At 46.2% G+C, this 25899-nt stretch overlaps 1 protein-coding gene across 1 annotated transcript; it reads right to left on the reverse strand.

Annotated features, from left to right (window-relative positions):
• Positions 1-354: 354 nt before the first annotated feature.
• Positions 355-24492, reverse strand: LOC115161793 (phospholipase DDHD1-like). The gene is made up of 13 exons (XM_029712571.1): positions 24042-24492; positions 23820-23906; positions 20243-20371; positions 19465-19597; positions 4607-4716; positions 4055-4161; positions 3694-3956; positions 3331-3406; positions 3047-3196; positions 2054-2118; positions 1777-1949; positions 681-855; positions 355-415 (listed from the first exon to the last, which is right to left on the reverse strand). Exons 1-13 carry the CDS (start codon positions 24490-24492, stop codon positions 355-357), a joined length of 1980 nt encoding a protein of 659 aa, XP_029568431.1.
• Between the last annotated feature and the right edge of the window lie 1407 nt (positions 24493-25899).

The raw sequence follows: 25899 nt of genomic DNA on the forward strand, positions 1-25899 counted from the left end.
CTCCATATAAAGTCCAAGGAAAAAGAAGCCTGGATTGAGAGATGACTAGAAAAGATTCGGTTGACCGTTTTATGTGTGGATTAATTGTAGCAGTAGAGGACCTTGCAATTCAGGTCAAATAACAACTCAATGTTTATATCCCAGGACAAATTAGCTAGCAACTGCAAGCTAGCTAGCTAAATTGCCATAAATGTTTAATGCTTTTCGACCTGTCCCCAAATTAATATAATTGGGTCAGAGTTTGTTTTGATATTTCAACCTGCGTGTCGTGATCGTGTTTGGTGTGGGGGGACAAAATCAATTTGGGTGATAAAGATGCTGTATTGTGTGAGTGTGGACATGGAGTCTGTGTGTTTACTCTGGGTCAGGACTGTCTTCTATGGGTGGCGGCACGTTGGCCTGCGCTCTATTTCCACTGTAGAACAGAGATAGATTTACTGTGAGAATACATTTTAGACCATCTACTGTATACTGCACAAACTTAACTGCTACAGATTCAAAAGGGTACTTAACTCTGATGTGAATTAGCATTATGTATTCATTCTCCTTTTTATATATATAAAAACTCTGGGGGGGGGGTCAAGGGTGGCAAATATTATGAAAAGGCACTTGTTATGACATGGACTACAATACAATTATTCCTGAAAGTGTAATTGGGGTTGAAATGTAGCTGAACTAACCTGAGGGGTCTATGAGGGTGGAGGGAGACTGGGACAAGGTGGACGGAAGGCCGTAAGCTGATTGGCTGTCGACTGTCCTCTTCGGCTACTATCCCTCTGGGGTCCCGCCCTCGATGCCAAAGGACACTCCGGAGGGCGCGGAGCGGGAGAATACTGTTACCTATACTGGCTGCTCCTAGAGCGAGACGGAAAGGCAGCGAGAGAGAACAAGACACAGAGAGAGAGGGAGAGAGATTCATTTTAGACAGGGTGCGACAAAGGTGAGTGAAGTCGACCCTCGACTCTAGACATCCGGGTCGCCTCCCCGGCTCCGGCTTAACGGGTTTTGTAAGTAATAGAACGTCAGTTTGGCATAGAGAAACTATGTCACTACCTTTTCCGCTTTGAATAAAATAGTATCTAGCAAGATGAAGAGATTATTTTTAATGAGTGCAACTAACTTCACTTAAACCGCTGCAAAGCTTTTCCCTACCAAATTTGGTTTCCAATCGTGACGTTCTGGCATGTCTGCCTCGTGATTTGTTGGGAGAGTTGTCTGTCGGAAGAGGATCCACCCTCTTCCGATTATGAAAGTTGCCAAGAGTCCGTCATTGAAACCAGACCCTAGTCTGTTGCCTAGGGTGGAGGTTTGGAGACTAACCCAGTAGTACGGCTCTGGTCTTTACATGCTCTCTCCACAAGATGGCAGTGTTGCCTATGTCATAAATGATCCAACAGGTGGGTCTGTGATGGAAATACTGTTGAGTGAGTCCAATAATAGATGTCAACTCCATCACAAGATGCTGGGTACATGCTGATGTACTTTTGAATGGAACAATCTGCTTTGTCTGCTCAGGACATGTTGTGGTGTCTAGAAATATCTGCTGTACAAATGATTGACTGTAAAATCTATGGGAACCTGCTGAGTGAGGTAATCTTACAATGAAGTTTCATTATTTCCCTTCTAGCTTTGGACCACCTCGAGTTTGAATCTGCATCATTTGCACAGGTAATGAAGGCACTCATATTCAAATATTTAAGGTAATAATAATGTGCATGGTGATTTAAGGCAAAAAGGTTCTATACAGAGAATCAACCAGAGGACTGACAGACGTACCCAGGATGCTGGCCTTGCCCATGCTGGCGATAGACTCTCCGTAGTATTTCCTGGCCAGGACAGGGGAAGTGGAGGGGCTGGGGATGCTCTCTGTGTCTGACGTCGGGTCCTTCTGTGGGTTGATGAAGGTTGGCCGGATCTCATCGTATGGCGTGGGGTCTACAGCACTACACCTGGGAGAAGAAAAACACCTGTTACTGTCCATACAGAAGGTAGTAGTTTCAGCAGTTTATGTGTAACATACAGATTCACCTTGGGAGAATGAATGATCTCTTACCAGTGTATCTGTGCAGGTGCAATGTTGCTGAAATGTTTAAGGATGAGGGGCTCCAGTCTGTAGGCCTGCAGCAAGGACAAACCATTCAGTCAGTCTAGCACCTTGTCTTTCCTCTGGTCAGGAAAAAACCCTGGGTCTAATCATCCTGTAAGGGAAATGTTAATGTTTGTGATATTCTTATAACTAATTTCTGTGTTCCATTCATGTGCTGTTCTAAATAACTAATTTCTGTGTTCATGCAAGTGGCTGACTGTACAAATCCTCACTATCAGTAGCTGCAATTTGGCAGTAGGCACAGATCTTGTTTTGAGAACAAACGAAAGATCTCAGTTTGAAGGTCTCAGCTTAGAGAGGAGAAGCCTCGTGAGGTATTTGCCTGTCACATGTTCTGAACCAGTATTGGTCGGTCACATGTTCTGAACCAGCGTTGGTCTGTCACATGTTCTGAACCAGTATTGGTCGGTCACATGTTCTGAACCAGTATTGGTCGGTCACATGTTCTGAACCAGTAATGGTCTGTCACATGTTCTGAACCAGTATTGGTCTGTCACATGTTCTGAACCAGTATTGGTCGGTCACATGTTCTGAACCAGTATTGGTCGGTCACATGTTCTGAACCAGTATTGGTCGGTCACATGTTATGAACCAGTATTGGTCAGTCACATGGATGAAAAAAAACGGTAATGATTCATTATGCTAATGAATAATTGGGACTGCCCAGACAGAGCTCCTGATTGACATGTGTACTGTGGTGCATTGAGTTGGTTGGAACCTCTCCAGTGCGCTGACAATAAACTGAATGACTAATTTAAGATTGACTTCGAGTGTCCCTGTGTAAGAATTTTCACGACAATCCATAAGATGATGAAGGCTCTTAGATGAGCTGTGAGGTAAGGAGAATGGCAGGGCTAGAGAGAGAGAGACAAAAAACCGAAGTGATTCAGCCCTCCAGGACTGTAAAGAATAGTGTGTGTGTTTGTCTCTGTGTCTCACCACGGGGTCTGTGGGGTCAAAGACGTTGAAGAGCCTCTGGCAGATGGACCGAGGCAGAATGTGGTCCTGTTCTCCACTGTTCCCTGGTCTAATCCCTCTCAGGGCCAGGAACACCGCCAGGGGAGAGCCCATACAGAAGACATTCTCCACCTCGGGAAGAGGAGGAAACAGACACCATCTTTCCTTCAGTAATTTGCTTAGTCATCTTGTCACTTTCTGCCATTATCACCCTGGATCTTGTGTCCCGGGTTGAAGGGATTGCTTTTGAGCAATTAGCAGTGTACCTTAAATTTCAGAGCAGGGGGTGCTAGTGGTTTGGAGGCCTCCAGTCCTTGAAGCTGATCTTCCAGCTCTCGTAACCTGAGGAGTAGAGAGTGAGTTTCAGTAATACTGTTAGTATTCAGACCATTAACAAAATACCTACACCACTCACACCCCACTCCTTCCTACGCACACACACACTCCCTAACTGTCTGTAGACACAGTTTAGGTGGCAATCTCAACTGTGACAGAGAGACAAACACACACACACACACACACACACACACACACACACACACACACACACACACACACACACACACACACACACACACACACACACACACACACACACACACACACACACACACCACCACCCTGCCTACCGGTTCCTAGTGAGCTGCAGCTGCTCCAGCAGGCGTCTCTCCCCGTAGGAGACACATCTCAGGTCCAGCTCCTCCTCCAGCTCCTGGTGCTCCTGCAGACAGAACCTCACCTGGTCCCAGCCTGTCATGATGTCAAAGGTGATCACGCAGCCCAGGGAGTGCGACACCATGGACACCTTGCCCCCCTTCTCCTCAAACTCAGTGTTCCTGGAGCAGAACAGGGCGTAGAGGCGGTTCAGCTCTGATGTCAGGCCCCTGGTGATCTGGAGATAAAGAAAGGGTGGTATCAATTAGCCAGGGCCAATACGGTTGTCAAGTCAGATGAGGGCTTAAACCCAATGTGTGTGTGTTTCAGTCTCACCTCGTCCCTGTACAAGGGACTGGTGTAGTACATAATGTCCATGGCACTGCTGTTGAGCAGGTCTCTCAGTCCTCGCACCTTGTCTGGGGTGATGGAGTCCACCGTATCTACAGATTCACACGATTTAACCATCAATAACATATACAAATATATGTCTGACTGGATCGTTTTTATGAGTAAGCCTTTGTTTATCCTCTATACTTCTACAGATCTATTTGTATTAAGATCAACCTTCCATTCACTTGGCTAAAACAGTTAAGGCCTAAGACCTGTATAGATATTGAATACTCAGTACTGTATGTGCATCGTAGACAGAATAGGAAATAAAGGGCGTAGGAGACAGGACAGGAGTAGGGCAGAGGACAGCACATGGAACTCCATGTAAGAGATGTAGCCTAGCCGTCTGGCTTGTGGTTCCACAAGTGTGACCTAAATTCACCATGCCATCACAAGGTGGGTGTCACCTCCTGGAAGCTAGTGGACGACAGCAGCTGCTCTCTCAGCTCAATTGGGATCGAGGACACACTGCGCACAAGCAAACACACCCCTTACCCCCATCCAGTGCCAGTTTGGAGCGCCACTCCACAGGCAGGAAGTCCACATACTCCTCTGTGAGCTCTGAAAAGTGCTTCTCCTCCATCTTCCTTACTGCCTCTCTAAGCCTGGACACAGACCCGGATGACAAAGACGACACACACAGACAGTTTACTTGCTATGTGCATAAGAATAGTTTCTTGCTGTTTGGTCTTGAAAAGGGTCTTATTCTCTGGCTGGCCTTTAATCTACGTGTCCTAAAGCTCTAAAAACAGAGACAAACAGCGCATCAACCTAACATCACATTTCATTGCAAGTAATCATCCTCGCAGCAGGCTACCAGACGGTACCTCATTACCGCTGGGTGAATGAATAAATAGATTTACAATGTGGTCCATACACTGTCTAGTCTACCCCTCTCCAAATCAACCAGGGAATCCTTTGTGCCTTGTGTTTGCTCTGCCTTTCACTTAATGACTGTGTTTGAGAGGGATGACGTGTGTCCATTTCACCACTCACTGACGCAGTCCATTTACTCTCAATGGCTGCTAGCAGGCTACGTTAGTACTATGTTAGATACACAAACAATGGGAGAGTGGCTGCTGTTGACATAACAGGGACGACCTGGGAGTGACATCGGCCTTAGGTGAACTGGTCTGTGACTCTGCCTGTCACTAATGCAGACTTTCATGCAGTCTGTCTGGTGGGCTTCTATGCACCAGTATAGTAGGCTTTTATGCTAAAGAGGCTAGCAGGATAACCTAGTGTGGGCTAACACAGTTTATCTCAAGTGGCTAACTGGTGAATGGGGTCACAGTACAGGCTTTAATGGTCTTAACGCAAACCCCCTCTGACACATGAGGATCATACAGAGAGGCTGTCCTTACTGCCCTGCCACCCAGAACAAGCAGCCATTATTCTTAGTGGAGAGGTGAGAGGTATGGAAGGAGAGGTGAGGTGAGAGGTATGGAAGGAGAAGTGAGGTGAGAAGTATGGAAGGAGAGGTGAGAGGAGAGGTATGGAAGGAGAGATGAGAGGAGAGGTATGGAAGGAGAGATGAGAGGAGAGGTATGGAAGGAGAGGTGAGAGGAGAAGTATGGAAGGAGAGATGAGAGGAGAGGTATGGAAGGAGAGATGAGAGGAGAGGTATGGAAGGGAGATGAGAGGAGAGGTATGGAAGGAGAGATGAGAGGAGAGGTATGGAAGGAGAGGTGAGAGGAGAGGTATGGAAGGAGAGATGAGAGGAGAGGAATGGAAGGAGAGGTGAGGTGAGAAGTATGGAAGGAGAGATGAGAGGAGAGGTATGGAAGGAGAGGTGAGAGGAGAGGTATGGAAGGAGAGATGAGAGGAGAGGTGAGAGGAGAGGTATGGAAGGAGAGGTGAGAGGAGAGGTATGGAAGGAGAGGTGAGAGGAGAGGTGAGAGGAGAGGTATGGAAGGAGAGATGAGAGGAGAGGTATGGAAGGAGAGATGAGAGGAGAGGTATGGAAGGAGAGGTGAGAGGAGAGGTATGGGAAGGAGAGGTGAGAGGAGAGGTGAGAGGAGAGGTATGGAAGGAGAGATGAGAGGAGAGGTATGGAAGGAGAGATGAGAGGAGAGGTATGGAAGGAGAGGTGAGAGGAGAGGTATGGAAGGAGAGAGGGAGAGGTATGGAAGGAGAGATGAGAGGAGAGGTATGGAAGGAGAGATGAGAGGAGAGGTATGGAAGGAGAGATGAGAGGAGAGGTATGGAAGGAGATGAGAGGAGAGGTATGGAAGGAGAGATGAGAGGAGAGGTATGGAAGGAGAGATGAGAGGAGAGGTATGGAAGGAGAGATGAGAGGAGAGGTATGGAAGGAGAGATGAGAGGAGAGGTATGGAAAGAGAGGTGAGAGGAGAGGTATGGAAGGAGATGAGAGGAGAGGTATGGAAGGAGAGATGAGAGGAGAGTATGGAAGGAGAGATGAGAGGAGAGGTATAAGGAGAGATGAGAGGAGAGGTATGGAAGGAGAGATGAGAGGAGAGGTATGGAAGGAGAGATGAGAGGAGAAGTATGGAAGGAGAGATGAGAGGAGAGGAATGGAAGGAGAGGTGAGAGGAGAGGTATGGAAGGAGATGAGAGGAGAGGAATGGAAGGAGAGATGAGAGGAGAGGAATGGAAGGAGAGGTGAGAGGAGAGGTGAGAGGACAGGTGAGAGGAGAGGTATGGAAGGAGATGAGAGGAGAGGAATGGAAGGAGAGGTGAGAGGAGAGGTATGGAAGGAGAGATGAGAGGAGAGGAATGGAAGGAGAGGTGAGAGGAGAGGTATGGAAGGAGAGGTGAGAGGAGAGGTATGGAAGGAGAGATGAGAGGAGAGGTATGGAAGGAGAGATGAGAGGAGAGGTATGGAAGGAGAGATGAGAGGAGAGGTATGGAAAGAGAGGTGAGGGAGGTATGGAAAGAGAGGTGAGAGGAGAGGTATGGAAGGAGAGATGAGAGGAGAGGTATGGAAGGAGAGATGAGAGGAGAGGTATGGAAGGAGAGATGAGAGGAGAGGTATGGAAGGAGAGATGAGAGGAGAGGTATGGAAGGAGAGATGAGAGGAGAGGTATGGAAGGAGAGATGAGAGGAGAAGTATGGAAGGAGAGATGAGAGGAGAGGAAGGTGAGAGGAGAGGTGAGAGGAGAGGTGAGAGGAGAGGTGTGAGAGGACTGATTGGTTAGGGTGAGAGGAGAAGGTATGGAAGGGAGAAGATATGGTATCGGAGAGAGAGAGTATGGTGAGAGGAGAGGGATGATGCGAGATGAGTGATAGAGAGGAGAAGTATGGAAGGAGAGGTGAGAGGTATGGAAGGAGAGGTGAGAGGTATGGAAGGAGAAGTATGGAAGGAGAGGTGAGAGGTATGGAAGGAGAAGTATGGAAGGAGAGAGGAGAGGTATGGAAGGTGAGATGAGAGGAGAGGTATGGAAGGAGAGATGAGAGGAGAGGTATGGAAGGAGAGATGAGAGGAGAGGTATGGAAGGAGAGATGAGAGGAGAGGTATGGAAGGAGAGATGAGAGGAGAGGAATGGAAGGAGAGGTGAGAGGAGAGGTATGGAAGGAGAGATGAGAGGAGAGGAATGGAAGGAGAGGTGAGGTGAGAAGTATGGAAGGAGAGGTATGGAAGGAGAGATGAGAGGAGAGGAATGGAAGGAGAGGTGAGAGGAGAGGTGAGAGGAGAAGTAGGGAAGGAGAGGTGAGAGGTATGGAAGGAGAGGTGAGAGGTATGGAAGGAGAAGTATGGAAGGAGAGGTGAGAGGTATGGAAGGAGAAGTATGGAAGGAGAGAGGAGAGGTATGGAAGGTGAGATGAGAGGAGAGGTATGGAAGGAGAGATGAGAGGAGAGGTATGGAAGGAGAGATGAGAGGAGAGGTATGGAAGGAGAGATGAGAGGAGAGGTATGGAAGGAGAGATGAGAGGAGAGGTATGGAAGGAGAGGTGAGAGGAGAGGTGTGAGAGGAGAGGTGAGAGGAGAGGTGAGAGGAGAGGTGTGAGAGGAGAGGTATGGAAGGAAAGATGAGAGGAGAGGTGAGAGGAGAGGTATGGAAGGAGAGGTGAGAGGAGAGGTGAGAGGAGAGGTGAGAGGAGAGGTATGGAAGGAGAAGTATGGAAGGAGAGAGGAGAGGTATGGAAGGTGAGGTGAGAGGCGAGGTGTGAGAGGAGAGGTATGGAAGGAGAGATGAGAGGAGAGGTATGGAAGGAGAGGTGAGAGGAGAGGTATGGAAGGAGAGGTGAGAGGAGAGGTATCGAAGGAGAGGTGAGAGGAGAGGTATGGAAGGAGAGATGAGAGGAGAGGTGAGAGGAGAGGTGAGAGGAGAGGTATGGAAGGAGAAGTATGGAAGGAGAGAGGAGAGGTATGGAAGGTGAGGTGAGAGGCGAGGTGTGAGAGGAGAGGAATGGAAGGAGAGGTGAGAGGAGAGGTATGGAAGGAGAGGTGAGAGGTATGGAAGGAGAGATGAGAGGTATGGATGAGAAGTATGGAAGGAGAGAGGAGAGGTATGGAAGGAGAGGTGAGAGGAGAGGTATGGAAGGAGAGATGAGAGGAGAGGTGAGAGGAGAGGTATGGAAGGAGAGGTGAGAGGAGAGGTGAGAGGAGAGGTGAGAGGAGAGGTATGGAAGGAGAGGTGAGAGGTATGGAAGGAGAAGTATGGAAGGAGAGAGGAGAGGTATGGAAGGTGAGGTGAGAGGCGAGGTACTGAAGGTGAGGTGAGAGGCGAGGTGTGAGAGGAGAGGTATGGAAGGAGAAGTATGGAAGGAGAGAGGAGAGGTATGGAAGGAGAGGTGAGAGGAGAGGTGAGAGGAGAGATGAGAGGAGAGGTATGGAAGGAGAGGTGAGAGGAGAGGTATGGAAGGAGAGGTGAGAGGAGAGGTATGGAAGGAGAGATGAGAGGAGAGGTGAGAGGAGAGGTGAGAGGAGAGGTATGGAAGGAGAGATGAGAGGAGAGGTATGGAAGGAGAGATGAGAGGAGAGGTATGGAAGGAGAGGTGAGAGGAGAGGAATGGAAGGAGAGGTGAGAGGTATGGAAGGAGAAGTATGGAAGGAGAGGTGAGAGGTATGGAAGGAGAAGTATGGAAGGAGAGGTGAGAGGTATGGAAGGAGAAGTATGGAAGGAGAGGTGAGAGGTATGGAAGGAGAAGTATGGAAGGAGAGAGGAGAGGTATGGAAGGTGAGGTGAGAGGCGAGGTATGGAAGGAGAGATGAGAGGAGAGGTATGGAAGGAGAGATGAGAGGAGAGGTATGGAAGGAGAAGTATGGAAGGAGAGGTGAGAGGTATGGAAGGAGAAGTATGGAAGGAGAGAGGAGAGGTATGGAAGGTGAGGTGAGAGGCGAGGTATGGAAGGAGAGGTGAGGTGAGAGGTATGGAAGGAGAGATGAGAGGAGAGGTATGGAAGGAGAGATGAGAGGAGAGGTATGGAAGGTGAGGTGAGAGGAGAGGTATGGAAGGAGAGATGAGAGGAGAGGTGTGGAAGGAGAGATGAGAGGAGAGGTATGGAAGGAAAGATGAGAGGAGAGGTATGGAAGGAGAGATGAGAGGAGAGGTATGGAAGGAGAGATGAGAGGAGAGGTGTGGAAGGAGAGGTATGGATAGAGGGGGAGGAAGAGAAAAGATGGTGGTAAGTCGAGAGAGAGATAGAAAGGAAGAGTGTTGTCAATTGAAAGTGTTTGAGTGGTTGTGACATACTAAAGCGAACCAAGCCTTTAGAGATAGAGAAGAGAGCTGGCTAGATGAGGCTGGTCTTTTCTCTAGGCCTGATGGAAGGCCAATAGCCAAATCCCAGCAGTGTAGAGAATGAGGCTTAGAGTGAGCTGGCCTGACTGGTCTACTTTAGCTACCTGCTTTAATGGCCCTAAGCCCCCGGCGGAGAGAGAGACACAGCACCCTCTGTGTTACTCAGGTCGTTGTGTTATTCCAGAACCTGCGGTAATATATACAGCTCGAGAGCTATAAGTAGGTCTCAGCTGTCTGGGTACCTAGAATAGGTCTTGCACAGTAGTAATAACACAGGAATACTCAGAATACTGCAGGTTCAGTTTAATACATTACATGACCAAATGTATGTGGACACTTGTTCGTCGAACATCTCATTCCAAAATCATGGGCATTAATTGTTGCAGGGACTTGCTTCCATTCAGCCACAAGCATTAGTGAGGTCGGCCAATGACGTTGGATGATTAGGCCTGGCTCGCAGTCTGTGTTCCAATTCATCCCAAAGGTGTTCAATGGGGTTGAGGTCAGGGCTCTGTGCAGGCCAGTCAAGTTCTTCCACAGCAATCTCGACAAACCATTTCTGTATGGACCTCGCTTTGTACACAGGGGCATTGTCATGCTGAAACAGGAAAGGGCTTTCCCCAAACTGTTGCCACAAAGTTGGAAGCGCAGAACCGTCTGGGATGTCATTGTATGCTGTAGCGTTAAGATTTCCCTTCACTGGGACTAAGGGGCCTAGCCCGAACCATGAAAAACAGCCCCTTACTGTTATTCCTCCTCCACCAAACTTCACAGTTGGCACTATGCAGTCGGGCAGGTAGCGTTCTCCTGGCATCCGCCAAACCCAGATTCATCCGTCGGACTGCCAGATGGTGAAGTGTGATTCATTACCCCAGAGAACATGTTTCCACTGCTCCAGAGTCCAATGGTGGCGAGCTTTACACCACTCCAACCAACGCTTGGCATTGCACATGGTGATCTTAGGCTTGTGTGAGGCTGCTCGGCCATGGAAACCCATTTCATGACGCTCCAAACGAACAGTTCTTGTGCTGACGTTGCTTTAACCATATCTACATGTACATACTACCTCAATCAGCCCGACTAAATGTAGCCTCGCTACTGTTATTTTTCACTGTCTTTTTACTGTCGTTTTTTTTTCTTTACTTACCTATTGTTCACCTAATACCTTTTTTGTACTGTTGGTTGCTCTGTAAGTAAGCATTTCACTGTAAGGTCTACACCTGTTGTTGTATTCAGCGCATGTGACAAATAAACTTTGATTTGATTTGATTTCCAGAGGCAGTTTGGAACTCAGTTTGGAGCAGACGGCATGATTTTTATGCTTTCTGTGAACTTGTGTGGCCTACCACTTCGCAGCTGAGCCGTTGTTGCTCCTAGACGTTTCCACTTCACAATAACAGCACTTACAGTTGACCGGGGCAGCTCTAGCAAGGCAGAAATTTGACAAACTGACTTGGAGGTGGCATCCTATGACGGTGCCACGTTGAAAGTCACTGAGCTCTTCAGTACGGGCCACTCTACTGCCAATGTTTTCCAATGGAGATTGTAAGGCTGTGTGCTCAATTTTTTTACACCTGTAAGCAACAGGTGTGGCTGAAATAGCCTAATCCACTAATTTGAATGGATGGCCCACATACTTCTGGCCATGTATTGTATCTATTAGCTATGTAACGGTTCACCAAGCCCACGGTTTGATACGCATTGAGGGGGGGGGGGGGGGGGGTTACGGTTCAGTTTCAGGACAGTGGAAAAATTAAATGGCATTCACAATGTTCAGCATTCACAATGTTCAGCATTCACAATGTTCCTTGCATTGTCTGTTGTGACTGGAGCATTATGTTGGGCCTCAAGTTTCCACTCTAATGCTGCGTCTGCGACCATGTGGGAGGTGAGAGGTCGTAATATCACTTAGGCGCATTCATGTGATTTGAACTTGTTGAGAAACGCTGATTGGCTAATGGCCAACAAGTTGTCAACCACAAACTAGAAGTACAGATATCATGCTTGTAAACAAATTACAGAGTTAAAAAAATACATTCATAGATTGCTTTTTATAAATAATGTTTTGTTGCATTTAACTGTCGAAAAAGCTGTTAGAGGCCATTTCCTTAGTAGGTGATGTCAGAGGTCAGCATGTGGAAGAAGTGGGTGATAGAGGAGTTTCCCACTAGTTTTAACCAGTTTGAGGCCCATTCAAGTGGATTTTTCCCAGTCGTATGTGGTAAATTCCCACTTTCCACTTGGTTACGAACGCACCATGACACTGCCTCCTTCAGTGCAAGATGCGACTCTCATAAAGGGGGTGTGTCTGTGGCACGGTACATCTCCCACTCCGGGAAATGTGACGTGCTGTCACTGTTAAATAAGCGCAACACAGGGTGCATTGGCCAATTAATTAAAAACTTTGACTTTGGTTTGCTTAGAATAGAGCAGGTACTACCTGTTTGCTGAAATGGGTACAAGAGGGAAGTTCATAACGTGTCTTAAGCACTTTCACAAGGTGCTAAAACCCCCTATTCTCAGCCATCGAGAATGGGCGCATATCAGCAGCTATAAACCAAAGTTGGTAAAAAATATAAAACATAGTCTACCTATCGCTCTTGTAATTTCTTTGGCCCGGTCAGAATCAGGTGCCAAGGACAAGCTTGAATGCAGAGGGGAGACAATGTGTTGTTTCTTTGCGTTTCCGTCTTACTCTGATGGTAGGAATACTGGGGTGATGACGTAAATGGGTCAACATGTTTGAGGTGCTGGTAGCTGCATAATCTATTCTCGTTGAGCAACATACTATTAAAAAGGAAAAATGTTGGTATTTGTTTCATTAGTCCATTGTTGACATGGCCTCAAAATGTTTTGCATGTGAGTAATCACGTTTTCAGGATACTGTATGTAACTTTGAAAATACAGAAATCATCCCTGTATGATGCTGCGTTTTACATCATATACGCAGCATAATTTGATGCAAACAGCATCATACGGGGATGATTTCTGTATTTTGAAAGTTGCATATCTTGAAAACATGATTGCTGACAAGCAAAACATTTTGGGACCATGTTAAATGTGCAACAAGAGGGGAAAAAATAAAATGAAAAAATAACTCTGGACCACCTTTACTCCACACACAGAGACACATACAAAGCTCTCCCTAGCCCTCCATTTGGTAAATCTGACCTCCTGAATTCTGCTTACAAGCTAGAATTAAAGCAGGAAGCAACAGTAACTCGATCAATAAAAAAGTGGTCAGATGAAGCAGATGCTAAGCTACAGGAATGTTTTGCTAGGACGGACTGGAATATGTTCCGGGTTTCCTCCGATGGCATTGAGGAGTACACCACATCAGTCATTGGCTTCATCAATAAGTACATCGATCTCCCCCACAGTGACCGTACATACATACCCCAACCAGAAGCCATGGATTACAGGCAACATCCACACCGAGCTAAAGGCTAGAGCTGCTGCTTTCAAGGAGCGGGACCAGAACCCGGAAGCTTATAAGAAATCCCGCTATGCCCTTCGACGAACCGTCAATACAGGTCTAAGATTGAATTGTCCTACACCGACTCTGACGCTCGTCTGATGTGGCAGGGCTTGCAAACCATTACAGACTACAAAGGGAAGCACAGCCGAGAGCTGCCCAGTGACACAAGCCTACCAGACAAGCTAAACTACTATGCTCACTTCGAGGCAAATAACAGAAACATGCATGAGAGCACCAGCTGTTCTGGAAGACTGTGTGATCACACTCTCCACAGCCGATGTGAGTAAGACCTTTAAACAGGTCAATATTCACACGGATTACCAGGACGTGTATTGCGAGCATGCACTGACCAACTGGCAAGTGTCTTCACTGACATTTTCAATCTCTCCCTGTCCGAGTCTGTAATAAAAAAAATTAAGCAGACCACCATAGTCCCTGTGCCCAAGAACACTAAGGTAACATGCCTAAATGACTACCGACCCGTAGCACTCACGTCTGTAGCCATGAAGGGCTTTGAAAGGCTGGTCATGGCTCACATCACCACCATTATCCCAGAAACCCTAGACCCTCTCCAATTAGCATACCGCCCCAACAGATCCACAGATGATGCAATCTCTATTGCACTCCACACTGCCCTTTCCCACCTGGACAAAAGGAACACCTATGTGAGAATGCTGTTCATTGACTACAGCTCAGCGTTCAACACCATAGTGCCCACAAACATCATCAATAAGTTAAGGACCCTGGGACTAAACACCTCCCTCTGAAACTGGATCCTGGACTTCCTGATGGACCGCCCCCAGGTGGTGAGGGTAGGTAACAACACATCCGCCACGCTGATCCTCAACACAGGGGCCCCTCAGGGGTGCGTGCTCAGTCCGTTCCTGTACTCCTTGTTCACTCATGACTGCACGGCCAGGCACGACTCCAACACCATCATTAAGTTTGCCGATGACACAAAAGGTGTAGGCCTGATCACCGACAACGACGAGACAGCCTATAGGGAGGAGGTCAGAGACCTGGCCGTGTGGTGCCAGGACAACAACCTCTCCCTCAAAGTGATCAAGACAAAGGAGATGATTGTGGTCTACAGGAAAAAGAGGACTGAGCACGCCCCCATTCTCATCGATGGGGCTGCAGTGGAGCAGGTTGAGAGCTTCAATTTCCTTTGTGTCCACATCACCAACAAACTAACATGGTCCAAGCACACCAAGACAGTCGTGAAGAGGGCACTGAAAAGATTTGGCATGGGTCCTCAGATTCTCATAAGGTTCTACAGCTGCACCATCGAGAGCATCCTGACTGGTTGCATCACTGCCTGGTATGGCAACTGCTCGGCCTCCGACCGCAAGACACTACAGAGGGTAGTGGGTATGGCCCAGTACATCACTGGGGCAAAGCTTCCTTGCATCCAGGACCTCTATACCAGGCGGTGTCAGAGGACTCCAGCCACCCTAGTCATAGACTGTTCTCTCTGCTACCGAACGGCAAGCGGTACCAGAGCACAAAGTCTAGGTCCAAGAGGCATCTAAACAGCTTCTACCCCCAAACCATAAGACTACTGAACATCTAATCAAATGGATAGAGATTATTTGCATCCCCCCCTTTTACACCGCTGCTACTCTCTGTTGTTATCATCAATGCATAGTCACTAATAACTCTACCTACATGTAAATATTACCTCAATTACCAACTAACCGGTGCCCCAGCACATTGACTCTGTATCGGTACCCCACTGTATGTAGTCTCGCTACTGTTATTTTACTGCTGCTCTTTGATGACATGTTACTTTTACTTCTTATATAAAACAGTTGGTTAGAGGGGCTCGTAAGTAAGCATTTCACTGTAACGTGTATTCAGTGCATGTAACTAATACAATTTGATTTGCTGAGGTAGTCACCTGGAATACATCTCAATTAACAGGTGCCTTGCTAAAAGTTAATTTGTGGTATTTCTTTCTTAATACGTTTGAGCCAATCAGTTGTGTTGTGACAATGGTAGGGGGCGTATACAGAAGATAGCCTTATTTAGTAAAAGATCAAGTCAATATTATGGTAAGAACAGCTCAAATAAACAAAACGAAACGACGGTCCATCATTAAGACATGGTCAGTCAATCCATCAGTCAATCCGATTTGTTTCTTCAAGTGCAGTCGCAAAAAACATCGGGGGCTATGATGAAACTGGCTCTCATGAGGACCGCCACAGGAATGGAAGTCCCAGATTTACCTCTGCTGCAGAGGATAAGTTCATTAAAGTGACCAGCCTCAGAAATTGCATGCCAAATAAATGCTTCAGAGTTCAAGTAAAAGACACATCTCAACATCAACTGTTCAGAGGAGACTGTGTTAATCAGGCCTTCATGGTCGAACTGCTGCAAAGTCGTCACTAATAAAAGGACACCAATAAGAAGAACAGATTTGCTTGGGCCAAAAAACACGAGCAATGGACATTAGAACGGTGGAAATGTGTCCTTTGGTCTGGAGTCCAATTTGGAGATTTTTGGTTCCAACCACCATGTCTTTGTGAGACGCTGTGTGGGTGAGCGGATGATCTCTGCATGTGTATTTCCCACAGTAAAGCACGGAGGAGGTATGGTGCTTTGCTGATGACATGGTCTGCGATGTATTTAGAATTCAAGGCACATTTAACCAGCATGGCTACCACAGCATTCTGCAGCGATACACCATCCCCATCTGGTTTGAGCTTAGTGGGACTATAATTTGTTTTTCTACAGGACACTGACCCAACACACCACCAGGCTGTGTAAGGACTATTTTACCAAGAAGGAAAGTGATGGAGTGCTGCATCAGATGACCTGGCCTCCACAATCCCCCCGACCTCAACCAAACTGAGATGATTTGGGATGAGTCGGCCCACAGAGTGAAGGAAAAGCAGCCAACAAGTGCTCAGCATGTGGGAACTCCTTCAAGACTGTTGGAAAAGCATTCCAGGTGGATCTGGTTGAGAGAATGCCAAGAGTGTGCAAAGCTGTCATCAAGGTAAAGGGTGGCTACTTTGAAGACTCAAATATAAAATATACACTTTGATTTGTTTAACACTTTTTTGGTTACTAAACTCAGCAAAAACTCTCACTGTCAACTGCGTTTATTTTCAGCAAACTTAACATGTGTAAATATTTGTATGAACATAAGATTCAACAACTGAGACATAAACTGAACAAGTTCCACAGACATGTGACCAACAGAAATTGAATAATATGTCCCTGAACAAAGGGGGGGGGGTCAAAATCAAAGTAACAGTCAGTATCTGGTGTGGCCACCAGCTGCATTAAGTACTGCAGTGCATCTCCTCCTCATGGACTGTACCAGATTTGCCAGTTCTTAGTGTGAGATGTTACCCCACTCTTCCACCAAGGCACCTGCACGTTTCCGGACATTTCTGGAGGGGAATGGCCCTAGCACTCACCCTCCGATCCAACAGGTCAAAGATGTGCTCAATGCGATTGAGATCCGGGCTCTTTGCTGGCCATGGCAGAACACTGACATTCCTGTCTTGCAGGAAATCACGCACAGAACGAGCAGTATGGCTGGTGGCATTGTCATGCTGGAGGGTCATGTCAGGATGAGCCTGCAGGAAGGGTACCACATGAGGGAAGAGGATGTCTTCCCTGTAATACACAGCGTTGAGATTGCCTGCAATGACGACAAGCTCAGTCCGATGATGCTGTGACACACAGCCCCAGACCATGACGGACCCTCCACCTCCAAATCGATCCCGCACCAGAGTACAGGCCTAGGTGTAACGCTCATTCCTTCGACGATAACCGCGAATCCGACAATCACCCCTGGTGAGACAAACCCACGACTTGTCAGTGAAGAACACTTTTTGCCAGTCCTTTCTGGTCCAGCGACGGTGGGTTTGTGCCCATAGGCGACGTTGTTGCCGGTGATGTCTGGTGAGCATCTGCCTTACAACAGGCCTCCAAGCCCTCAGTCCAGCCTCTCTCAGCCTATTGTGGACAGCCTAAGCACTGATGGAGGGATTGTGCATTCCTGGTGTAACTCGGGCAGTTGTTGTTGCCATCCTGTACCTGTCCCGCAGGTGTGATGTTCGGATGTACCGATCCTGTGCAGGTGTTGTTACACGTGGTCTGCACTGCGAGGACAATCAGCTGTCCGTCCTGTCTCCCTGTAACACTGTCTTAGGCGTCTCACAGTACGGACATTACAATTTATTGCCCTGACCACATCTGCAGTCCTCATGCCTCCTTGCAGCATGCCTAAGGCACGTTGACGCAGATGAGCAGGGACCCTGGGCATCTTTCTTTTGGTGTTTTTCAGAGTCAGTAGTAGTTTTCATAACTGTGACTTTAATTGCCTACCGTCTGTAAGCTGTTAGTGTCGACCGTTCCACAGGTGCATGTTCATTAATTGTTAATGGTTCATTGAACAAGCATGGGAAACAGTGTTTAAACCCTTTACAATGAAGATCTGTGAGGTTATTTTGATTTTTACGAATTATCTTTGAAAGACAGGGTCCTGAAAAAGGGACGTTTCTTTTTTTGACTTTACATGATTCCATATACATTTTAATGAGGCTGTAACTTAAAACCTGTTTGGGATAGGGGGCAGTATTGAGAATTTTGGAAAAAATATGTGCCCATTTTTAACTGCCTCCTACACCAACTCAGAAGCTAGAATATGCATATTATTGTTCAGGTTTGGATAGAAAACACTCTGAATTTTCTAAAACTGTTTGAATGGTGTCTGTGAGTATAACAGAACTCCTATGGCAGGCAAAAACCTGACAAGGTTTCAAGCAGGAAGTACCCTGTCTGACAAGGAGTCGTGCGTCTTGCATCTGTTTATTGAAAAGTAAGGATCTTAGCTGTAACGTGACAATTCCCAGGGCTCCGATAGGCTCTCAGAACCCGGGAAATAACTGAAGGTTGACGAGGCAGCCTCAGGCTGAAACACATTATCGGCTTTGGTAAGTGGCGGCTCAGAGGACCTTTGAATGAGGCGCGTGCACGATTCGCTCCTGAGGAGAAATTTAATTCGGCTGTTTAGGCTCAATGCATATTCCCGGTCGGAATATTATCACTTTTCTACAAGATAAATGGCATAAAAATTGGTTTTAAACAGCGGTTGACATGCTTCGAAGTACGGTAATGGAATATTTAGACATTTTTTGTCACGCCAATGCGCCATGCCCGAGACCGTGATGAAGCATTCTGATAGTGTCTAGAACTCACGAACAAAACGTCGCTGTTTGGATATAACGATGGATTATTTGGGACCAAACCAACATTTGTTATTGAAGTAGAAGTCCTGGCAGTGTATTCTGACGAAGAACAAGCAAGGTAAGAACATTTTTCTTATAGGAAATGTGATTTTGGTGGAGGCTGACCTGGGTGGGTGTCTAAATAGCTAGCCCTGTGATGCCGGGCTATGTACTTAGATTATTGCAAAATGTGCTTCATCCGAAAAGCTATTTTAAAATCGGACATATCGAGTGCATAGAGGAGTAATGTATCTATAATTCTTAAAATAATTGTTATGCTTTTTGTGAACGTTTATCGTGAGTAATTTAGCAAACTGTTAGTAAATTCCCCGGAAGTTTGCGGGGGTTATGCTTTTTCTGAACGTCACATGCTAATGTAAAAAGCTGTTTTTTGATATAAATATGAACTTGATTGAACAGACATGCATGTATTGTATAACACAATGTCCTAGGTGTGTCATCTGATGAAGATCATAAAAGGTTAGTGCTGCATTTAGCTGTGGTTTGGGTTTATGTGACATGATATGCTAGCTTGAAAAATGGGTGTCTGATTATTTCTGGCTGGGCACTTTGCTGACATAATCTAATGTTTTGCTTTCGTTGTAAAGCCTTTTTGAAATCGGACAGTGGGGTTAGATTAACGAGATTCTTGTCTTTAAATAGCTGTAAAATAGTCATATGTTTGAGAAATTGAAGTAATAGTATTTCTAACGATTCAAAAATCGCGCCACTGGATTTCAGTGGCTGTTACGTAGGTGGGACGAGTTCGTCCCACATGCGCCAGAGAGGTTAACAAAATGTGGAAAAAGTCAAGGGGTCTGAATACTTTCTGAATGCACTGTATTTGGAAAGTATTTAGATCCCTTGACTTTTTCAGGTGAAAGACAGAGACAGACAGACACACACACACACGAGTGCACTCACATGCCAGTGTTCTTGATGATGCGTCCCGCGTCCATCTTCTGTCCAATGCCGTGGACCACGAAGACAATGTGTGTGGTCTGGGGGGGCTTGTCCTCCACGTAGCCCCGGTGGAGCCGCGTACCACTGCTGGAGGCTGGGGGGTGGCGTGGGAGGGGAAATGGTCAGGAAAATCAAAGGCTCCCAACAGTAGGCAATTGCACATTGCCCAGATTTTGCCCAACAAACGGCAGTTTGTTGATGAATGCTTCCTTAATTGCCTTGAATCATAATTACTTTGATTTAAGGAAAGCCTCAATCATAGGAAACATTCCATTTCACCCCCTGCCACAATGAATTGACAGAACTTATACTAGGCATAGATGGTGATGAACATCGTAGATCCTCCTATATTTGAAAGGAACATTGGGGTGACAGTTTACGTGGGACAGTAGGTGACTCTAGGCCTCCCACTGTGTGTGTGGCCCTGCAAGCTTTCCTTGCTAACACTGCTCTACACACTAAGCCAATGGGATTTTCTGCTTGCCATCTGGCCAGCACAGCGCTAAGGATATTTCCAGCGACCGTGGGTTTGTGTGTCATTCAGAGGAGATTGAGGTAACTCCTGCCAGATCCACCTCTTAATCTTCACCAACTTTGATGGAAATATGGAGCTTCTCCAATCCGGTCTCATCTCCACAAGTGACCGCCGAGGAGGTTGTGTCTAGCTAGGGGTTTACTGGTATTGGGTAAGGGTGGGGGGGGGGGGGGTGCAACAGAAGAGTGGTCAGTCAGCAGTGACCTTTGGAGAAGCCCAGTTTCTGGGTGACGGTGCGGGCGATCTTGGAGGTGGTGGCATCGCTGTAGAGGTAGACCTCGTCCACACTGTGCCAGTCCACGTGGGCACGACTCAACTTCAGACTATGGACAGCTGCAGAGGGAGGGAGGGCAGAATAGGGGAAGGAAAGAGGGAGGATTGGGGAAAGGAGGGAATGATGGAGGAACGAGAGAGAGGTAGGAAGGGATGGAGAAAGGGAAGCATGAGAGGAAGAGAGAATGAGAAGAGAGAGCAAGCAGAAAAAGGAGGTGAGGAAAGATGAACAAATGACGGGCGAGAGAGAAAATACACTCATCAAAAGGGTGATTACAAACTCCTAATTTGGCATTCAACTCAACAAGGAGAAAGTTTGGTCTAGTCTAGCGGTCGATCAAGTAAAGACTTGACCTGCAGAGAGTTACTAGAGAACCAGAAAATAACATATTGTAGAAGCACACAGGTTCACAGAGTCAGCATATTTCAACTATTTCCCGCCCATGTATTGCTTTGAGGTGAATGCAACCCATGTCTTTCCATGTTACCGGACTGTAACTTACTGCATGTGGATACTCGGGCTAGGTTAACTGAACTCTGCAGACAGTGCAGAGACTCTTATTGCCAGCGATAGAGGAACAGTTATTCCATCCATAGAGGCAATGTTGGACCTTAGAGTGCAGACTGCAGTCTATGGGGGCCCGAATGGCGACTCTGTTGCCTCTAAATGAGAGTTTCGTTCATTGTCTGTGCTCATGCTGCTACAGGGAAGGAGAGGCGGAGAAGGGGAGGATTTTTCGAGAGACAGTTTATTAAGCTCAGATCCATAGTTTTCCTATGTGGATTTCAAGAGCCTGGAAGGATGTTACTAGCTAACTGACGCTCCACCTACTTAGCTCTACCTCCACTAACAGACCGACCGGAGCAAGATCCTCCAAAAGCTCAGAAAGCAGCTGCAGCAGTAATTATGACAAACTCTGCGTCACAGAAAGGGGGAAATTCTAGCAACTAGGCCCAATTTAAACTAAACTAAATGAGGAGGAGTCTAATCTAGATCCAGTTCTTCTAGATCGGGTTGGGATGTCTAACTGGGTTTTGAACGAAGATCTAGTTCAATTGAAACCTTAGATCTAGAGGGAGGATGGAGTATAGCAGATATGTAGGAGATAATGAAGGAGATAAAAAAGGCTGACGTTATAGTACCTTAGCAGCGCTTGCGACATTTAGTTGTAGCATTCGGCTGATATCCACTCCATTTGAAAAGAAAGGGGAGGTAGAAAGGGGGCAGGTGGGAGAGAACTAACAACCAAGAGACAGACAGACATACATACATACATACATACATACATACATACATACATACATACATACATACATACATATTTGCAAAAATGTCTAAACCGGTTTTTGCTTTGTCATTGTGACGGCAGGGTAGCCTAGTGGTTAGAGCGTTGGGCTAGTAACTGTAAAGGTTGCAAGTTCGGATCCCCAAGCTGACAAGGTACAAATCAGTCTTCCTGCCCCTGAACAAGGCAATTAACCCACTGTTCCTACGCCATTATTGAAAATAAGAATTTGTTCTTAACTGACTTGCCTATTTAAAACCTGTTGGGGATAGGGGGCAGTATTTGCACGGCCGGATAAAAAAACGTACCCAATTTAATCTGGTTACTACTCCTGCCCAGTAACTAGAATATGCATATAATTGTTTGATTTGGATAGAAAACACCCTAAAGTTTCTAAAACTGTTTGAATGGTGTCTGTGAGTATAACATAACTCATTTGGCAGGCCAAAACCTGAGAAGATTCCAAACAGGAAGCGCTCTCTCTGACTATTTCTTGGCCTTCTTGATCATCTCTAACCAAAACAGGGGATCTCTGGCATAACGTGACATTTTCTAACGCTCCCATAGGCTCTCAGAAGGCGCCAGAACGATGAATGGTGACTTTGCAGGCCATGGCTGAAAAACAGTAGCGCATTTGGATAGTGGTCGATCTGAGAACAATGAGACTGGAGGCGCGTGCACGAGCCAACACCATGTTTACTTTCTCTCTCTTTGAACGAAAACAACGACTCCCGGTCGGAATATTATCGCTTTTTTACGAGAAAAATCGCATAAAAATTTATTTTAAACAGCGTTTGACATGCTTCGAAGTACGGTAATGGAATATTTTGAATTTTTTTGTCACGAAACGCGTCGGACGTGTCACCCTTCTTTATCCTTCGGATAGTGTCTTGAACGCACGAACAAAACGCCGCTATTTGGATATAACTATGGATTATTTGGAACCAAACCAACATTTGTTATTGAAGTAGAAGTCCTGGGAGTGCATTCTGACGAAGAACAGCAAAGGTAATCCAATTTTTCTAATAGTAATTCTGAGTTTGGTGAGTACCACACTTGGTGGGTGTCAAAATAGCTAGCCTGGGATGGCCGGGCTATCTACTCAGAATATTGCAAAATGTGCTTTCACTGAAAAGCTATTTTAAAATCGGACATAGCGATTGCATAAAGGAGTTTGTATCTATAATTCTTAAAATAATTGTTATGTTTTTTGTGAACGTTTATCGTGAGTAATTTAGTAAATTCACCGGAAGTGTTCGGTGGGAATGCTAGTCACATGCTAGTCACATGCTAATGTAAAAAGCTGGTTTTTGATATAAATATGAACTTGATTGAACAAAACATGCATGTATTGTATAACATAATGTCCTAGGAGTGTCATCTGATGAAGATCATCAAAGGTTAGTGCTGCATTTAGCTGTGGTTTTGGTTTTTGTGACATTATATGCTAGCTTGAAAAATGGGTGTCTGATTATTTCTGGCTGGGTACTCTGCTGACATAATCTAATGTTTTGCTTTCGTTGTAAAGCCTTTTTGAAATCGGACAGTGTGGTTAGATTAACGAGAGTCTTGTCTTTAAAATGGTGTAAAATAGTCATATGTTTGAGAAATTGAAGTAATAGCATTTCTAAGGTATTTGAATATTGCGCCATGGGATTACACTGGCTGTTGAGTAGGTGGGACGCAAGCGCCCATGGAGGTTAAATAAATGATGGTGCTGTGTGTAGATTGAGGGGAGAAACAATTTAATCAATTTTGGAATAAGGCTGTAACATATCAAAATGTGAAAAAGTCAAGCGGTCTGAATATTTTCAGCATGCGCTATGTATGTGGCCCATATTTGTGCATTAAGGCCTATTATAGACAGAGACAGATTGCATAGGAGACGTGAATGAATTATGGTGACATCATGCCCTGCGACCTCTGATCTCGTGTGTTTGCTGTACACACATTCCTGTAGTGACCTGTCCACACAGTCTGCAGCCTCTCATTGGAGAGATATGCAACAGGAATTAAGACCAGATATTATGGACACCACTCAACATCTGGCACCGAGGCGTTTGCTTGCCAGTGGGAGATGAATAGCACTTGGCAACATGGGTTTTTGACTGAAATATTTTAACGGGTCACTAACCCTCTTACACACATTGGTTTGCAAGCAAAAAAAATCATGAATGCTTGGCATATAAGTAGGAAAGAGGAAGCTTGCTATTGATACTTACGATTCCAATACACAGGATAGCATTCTCTGTCTTTGACATCCACCTCATACAGCCCACCCCTGACACATACAGCCTCTACATTGTTTACTGAATCAAGGTCTCTTTCGTCTGTGGAGTCCGTTCTCTCCATCGAACCCCTGTCCTATGTACCCTAGTTCTCGGCTCCAGCACTGGTCCAGCTCGCTCGACTTCGTTCGACCCCCCCAGTTGTCGCTTCCACACCGCTTGTATTCTCTTCCTCATACCCTTCATCCATGCCCACAAAGCCCTGGCGCTTGGTCGTGCCAGAGTTCAGTTCGCATAATTTACGGAACATGACCTCCATTTTCAGGGAGTCGTGTCCAACGAAAGGCTTCCAGGTTTTTTTGTGCTCCTTGTAAAACCACCGCACCTCTTCGGGTCCCAATTCTGTGACAATCTTGTTATACCGGTGCCTTGAACTACTCGATCGAGTCCTCTTTATCCTTTCCAACACCGGGGCGACGTTCCGGTCATTTTCACTGAAATCCTGAGCACCGGACTGTATGGGCTCTATGGGAGGACTCCGGTTGTTGTGACACCCGGGGTAAGCCTCCTCTAGGCCCAGTATCATACCACCCGGGAGAACCCGGTGGCGGCCTCGCGGCAGGTGCCTTTCCAGACCTGGCTGAACCGAGTGCATCCCCGCCTGCATCGTTTTGCCCATAGGCTCTTCATAGCAGCACACAAATACATTGTTTTCCAAGTCCCAGTCTGTGTTGTTGTTACCAACAGATGAAAAAACCTGGTTCATAGGGCTCGGTGGAGAACTGCTTAGCAAAGACATATTATTTGTAAAACTGCTCGCAATAACTATTGAGCAAGCTAGCTTGTCATTAGCTAGCTAGCTGACCTCTATGCAGTAATCAGAAAGCCGCCTTGGTGCTGGCATCTGCTGTAGCTGAGCTTCTAGCTAAATCCAACTACTTGTTTCGAATCCTCTTCGCTATTCCGGTTAAAACATGTATAGTTGAATGTCACCATGTTGCTAAAAGAATTGCTTCATATTCTAATTAGTTTTGATGAGAGGAATCACTTGAAGCCATTGTGGTCTGGTCAGTGGTTGGGTTGTAAGTTATTTCAGTTTTGCCCAAAGGATTGTGTTGTTAGTGTCTGCCTCTTCTTCAATTAGGTTTAACCTGTTACATCTAGGGGGCAGTAATTTCACGGCTGGATAAAAAACGTACCCGATTTAATCTGATTATTAGTCCTGCCCAGAAACTGGAATATGCATATAATTATTAGCTTTGGAGAGAAAACACTCCAAAGTTTCTGAAACTGTTTGAATGGTGTCTGTGAGTATAACAGAACTCCTATGGCAGGCAAAAACCTGAGATGCTTCTGTTCAGGAAGTACCCTGTCTGAACATTTCTTGCCCTTCTTTATTATCTCTGTCGTTTACAAAGGATCTCTGCTCTTACGTGACACTTCTCACGTCAACAATGGAGTCTCACAGCCCGGGAAAAACAGGAATGATGTCATTCAAAGCCCTGGCTGAAGCACACGAGAGCAAATGCTGAGTGGTCAGTCAATGGACTAAGCCTTAGGCGCGTGACACGCCCCGCCCCCGGCTTTCGGTTTTTTCCTCAGTTTACAGACAGGCAGATTCCCGGTCGGAATATTATCGCTTCTCTACGAGATAAATTGCATAAATATTGGTTTTAAACAGCGGTTGACATGCTTCGAAGTACGGTAATGGAATATTTCGAAATTTTTTGTCATATTTTGCGTCATGCTCGTGGCCGAGATTTAGCGTTGGGATAGTGTCTAGAACGCACGAACAAAACGTCGCTGTTTGGATATAACGATGGATTATTTGGGACCAAACCTACATTTGTTATTGAAGTAGAAGTCCTGGCAGTGTATTCTGATGAAGAACAAGCAAGGTAAGAACATTTTTCTTATAGGAAATGTGATTTTGGTGAAGGCTACACTGGGTGGGTGTCTAAATAGCTAGCCCTGTAACGCCGGGCTATGTACTTACATTATTGCAAAATGTGCTTCATCCGAAAAGCTATTTTAAAATCGGACATATCGAGTGCATAGAGGAGTTCTGTATCTA

This window comes from Salmo trutta, chromosome 25 (genome assembly GCF_901001165.1).
Source record: "Salmo trutta chromosome 25, fSalTru1.1, whole genome shotgun sequence".
Classification (NCBI taxonomy): domain Eukaryota; kingdom Metazoa; phylum Chordata; class Actinopteri; order Salmoniformes; family Salmonidae; genus Salmo; species Salmo trutta.

Bases quoted from the DNA above. Each gene is read 5' to 3' on its own strand.
- LOC115161793 (XM_029712571.1), bottom strand. From the start codon at position 24,492: ATGCAGGCGGGGATGCACTCGGTTCAGCCAGGTCTGGAAAGGCACCTG. The intron at 4,717-19,464 runs GTGAGTGCACTC...GTCTGTGTCCAG, and splicing joins ATCATCAAGAACACTGGCAT to GCTTAGAGAGGCAGTAAGGA. The intron at 856-1,776 runs GTACGTCTGTCA...GTCTCGCTCTAG, and splicing joins GGGCAAGGCCAGCATCCTGG to GAGCAGCCAGTATAGGTAAC.